The sequence below is a fragment of the Colletes latitarsis genome, chromosome 1 (assembly GCF_051014445.1).
Source record: "Colletes latitarsis isolate SP2378_abdomen chromosome 1, iyColLati1, whole genome shotgun sequence".
Taxonomy (NCBI): Eukaryota; Metazoa; Arthropoda; class Insecta; order Hymenoptera; family Colletidae; genus Colletes; species Colletes latitarsis.
The window spans coordinates 56,289,404-56,293,011 of NC_135134.1; the positions used below are offsets into that span (position 1 = coordinate 56,289,404).

The 3,608-nt window shown below is 41.4% G+C and overlaps 1 protein-coding gene across 1 annotated transcript; it reads left to right on the plus strand.

Annotated features, from left to right (window-relative positions):
- The first annotated feature begins 891 nt into the window (after positions 1 to 891).
- On the plus strand, positions 892 to 3,002 carry LOC143341567 (trypsin-7). Its single transcript, XM_076764545.1, has 7 exons — positions 892 to 983; positions 1,345 to 1,451; positions 1,520 to 1,629; positions 1,727 to 1,865; positions 2,104 to 2,217; positions 2,291 to 2,474; positions 2,891 to 3,002. Exons 1-7 carry the CDS (start codon positions 914 to 916, stop codon positions 2,992 to 2,994), a joined length of 828 nt encoding a protein of 275 aa, XP_076620660.1. The 5' UTR covers positions 892 to 913; the 3' UTR covers positions 2,995 to 3,002.
- Positions 3,003 to 3,608: the final 606 nt, after the last annotated feature.

Consider the following 3,608-nt stretch of genomic DNA (forward strand, 5'->3'; position numbering starts at 1 on the left):
TAAAAAAAGCATCGAGTCCGTGAGTCGTATCGAGCAGATACGATTATTGAAATTACGGTGAATGGGGGATGACGTTCATCCAAATTTATCGCGGATTCGCGTCTATGCCGGATTACGAATGCACATTTTACAGGAATTCGAGCGTTCGCGGCCCCTCTTGTGAAATATTTTCGCGCGGTCGGATGAATAGGGACACGCGGTGGAAACAACCGAATGAAATACGCCAGCGAGTTACGAAAATTGTTGCGATAATTTTTGCTCATCGAGGGGCCGACGATAAAGCGTCGGAAAATTACTATCCGCACCTCGCGCACGTCAGTTTCGCGGGCCAACGATGTCACGTCAACCATGTAATTGCAAATTACACCGCATTTACCTTTGCGATTTTTTTAATGCGTAAACGCGCAGCTGATGTTTGCACAGACAGCGTCTGATTTTCATCCTCTGTGTTCCTTAATGACTCATTACAGACCTTGACAGACGAGAATAGAGATTTCCTTTGGGAAGTTATCTTTGCGTTTATTGCTTCTGCAGTCGTAATCGAATCCATCGTTGCATATTTTGTTTACCAATATACGATACATATTTAAAATTAATCCAACTAATCTAGAATTCTAGAAATCCAATATAAATGGATCATCGTATAGTTTATCACCTGTTGCAACACGGACGAGCTACTGTATCCGGTGTTATCTTAATAACCTGAGCCATTTTCTGACCGTACGTGGAAAACAGGTTCCGTGACACGGCGACGATTCAGCCCTTAATGTCACCGCATTAGTGGCATTAGCAGTTTACAGATAAACGGATGAATATAGTGATCGCGGGGTCATGTTGTCTACTTATAAATTACGTGTCCGCGACTTTATAAGAAAACCATTTCAGGTCATTGTTGATCTGAAACATAGTCAAAATGTACGCGTTACCGTTGGTGGTGATACTTGTTTGTTCCACGCTCCATGCTGATTCCACACCAAGTTCAAGTAAAGTATACTAAATACATTGTATGTGCATAGTTTGCGGTCAAAGTTTCCGAGGATCAAGTTACTGTGTCTGATAAAATAGTTATTTCTATGTTTGTTTAATGATGAAATTGCGTTACTAAACGTACTGCCATTGGTCGTACAGACCTTCCAGAATCTCGTTCCAGTTTCTCAATCGAGAGAAACTAGGGCGAGAAACAAGATATTTTCCCCATGGTCGGCACGAAATGTTCCAACGATACCAAGGTTTGCGAACAAACGAGAAAGTAACGTACCAATCACACGCGCCAGTGGCTGTAGAGCGCCAGCAGGGCAGCGCACGAACGCATTAAACATTCCGTCTGATTTGAATGTTGTACAGGCGATTATCGGGAAAGAATCGGTTCGGAGTCACCAGGATCCCCGAGCTCGCCAGAATCCAGGATTATTGGAGGAGAGAAAGCCACCATAGAGAAATATCCATTTGCGGTTAGTACAACGTGCGATCGATCTTCACAGTCGATTTGGCATTTAGAAAATCGTTGCCTCTCTCGCAGGTCTCGTTGCAGAACAATGGTACGTTTTTCGGCCACGAAGTCGAGCATTTCTGCGGCGGCAGTATCGTCGGGGAAAAGTGGATAATAACGTCAGCGCAGTGCGCTCTCAGGCAAGATTAATATATCACGTTGTCAGCCGGGTGCCGGTTCGCATGCACGATTGCACGCGGTTCGATACGTTTTTCTTCTGTTCCATGTTTTTTGCAGGATACGCGTAAAGAGCTTTCACGTGAGGGCTGGCACGGCCAGTTATTACAAGAACGGTGACGTTTACGCCGTTAAAAATGTTCTGAGCCATCCCGCCTTCAGCGAATATAATTACGATTACAACGTCGGCATTGTTGAGGTAAATATAACACAACACTCTAGAAAAATAATCGAACCGTTTTAAAGAAAAGACCCACGTTCACAAACCACTATGAAATAAAAAAATCGAGTATGGATACTCTCTGGATACCGTTTACGAATTTCAGAAACGTTTACTTGAACCGTTCCTTTTCTTTCTTCGTAATTGTGTATAGTTATAGAACGTTGTTTAGCGTATTAAAATTAATGGTACAATATTCTGTTGGCACATCACCTAGCTATCCGAAAACATCGGATACGACAATACTAAGCGACCGATTAGGCTACCAAAGTTCCATTCAACGATCAGGGACGGTTCCCGTGTCCAAGTCCTCGGTTGGGGAGCGCCCGTGGTAAGAACGATCGGGCAAAATGCCCAAAAACAAGTTATATCTCGTGGCAGAATATTGCAATCGGGCTATCCAGTTACTAGGTCCCGTCTCGGATGAACTTTTATGCAGCACGATGCAGAAAATTAATAACAACGACTGCCAGGAAGCTAGCGAGGGCGACTTATTAACGAACACAATGTTTTGCGCCTTATCAAACACTGTTAGCGCCTGCGTCGGGGATTCAGGCTCGCCTCTCGTTTTTAACGGCACGTTGTTCGGTAAGTTTTAATATCTTATCGTTAATAATCGTCCTGTGACACTATTCAACCTAAACCACCGCCAGTCGATTAATTATACAGAAGGTATTCTTCTAAACCGATTAACTCTATATTAAATCGATATTGGATTAAAGCGTACGAAAGGCTTGGCTGGATTTTTATGTCAAAATTATCTATCGTATCTAACGAACACTGTTCGTTAATAGAATTATTCATAGGACACGAGACAAAACGGTTTTAATAAACGTACGTCTGTAAACTAATTTACATAGATAATAAATATTTCGAAAATTGAATACTACTCAACGCGTATTGAAAAACTTATCAGGATATTTTAGCTACGATTTCTGTTGACTCTCTGTCCAACGAATACAGTACATTAATTATAAAATAAATATTAATAGAATTCTCCATAGGCGTAGCATCGTGGAGTCGATCCTGTCAGTCGATGTATCCGACCGCTTATACAGCTATATCCGAAGTGAGAGACTGGATCACCGAAATTACTGGTATAGCTTGATTCCCTGACACGTAGGATAGCTTATAAATTATTTAGCCCATTGTCCGTATTGGAACATTCGATCGTAGGACAACTCTCCCGCGTATCGCGTCAAATTTAATAATATTCCATGTTAAACTTAATGTTTATATTAATAAATTAATAAATATTTATATCTATAGATTACTGTGAAAATCAATATACGTTTACGTGTAAAACCATCCTGACAACATATTTATCTTTTTAACGTTGCTTTGCCGAGGGAAATCTTTACTTGGCTTTTCTTCCCTTGGAAAATTCCTACACTTTTCTACAGGTCTTTTCTATAAAATTAATTCGGTAGATATTTAAAAGCACGGTAGATGTTATCGAGTAAAGAGTTGTATTTGCGAGAAAGGGAACGACGCGACGTTGAAGATAGGATGTTTCGACTTTCTATACTGTACAAGGAAAATATCGATAGTCTGATACCATTCCGACGAGAAAAACCGATAGAAATCCGTATAAGCCAGGGGAAAAGTACTTCCCCTCAGCAACGCAACGTTGCGCAGAGAGAAAATGTTTAATTTCGAGGCTCCTCGAGACGTCGCGCCATGAACTGATAGCTTTCGACTGGCCATTGCAATAATCCTATT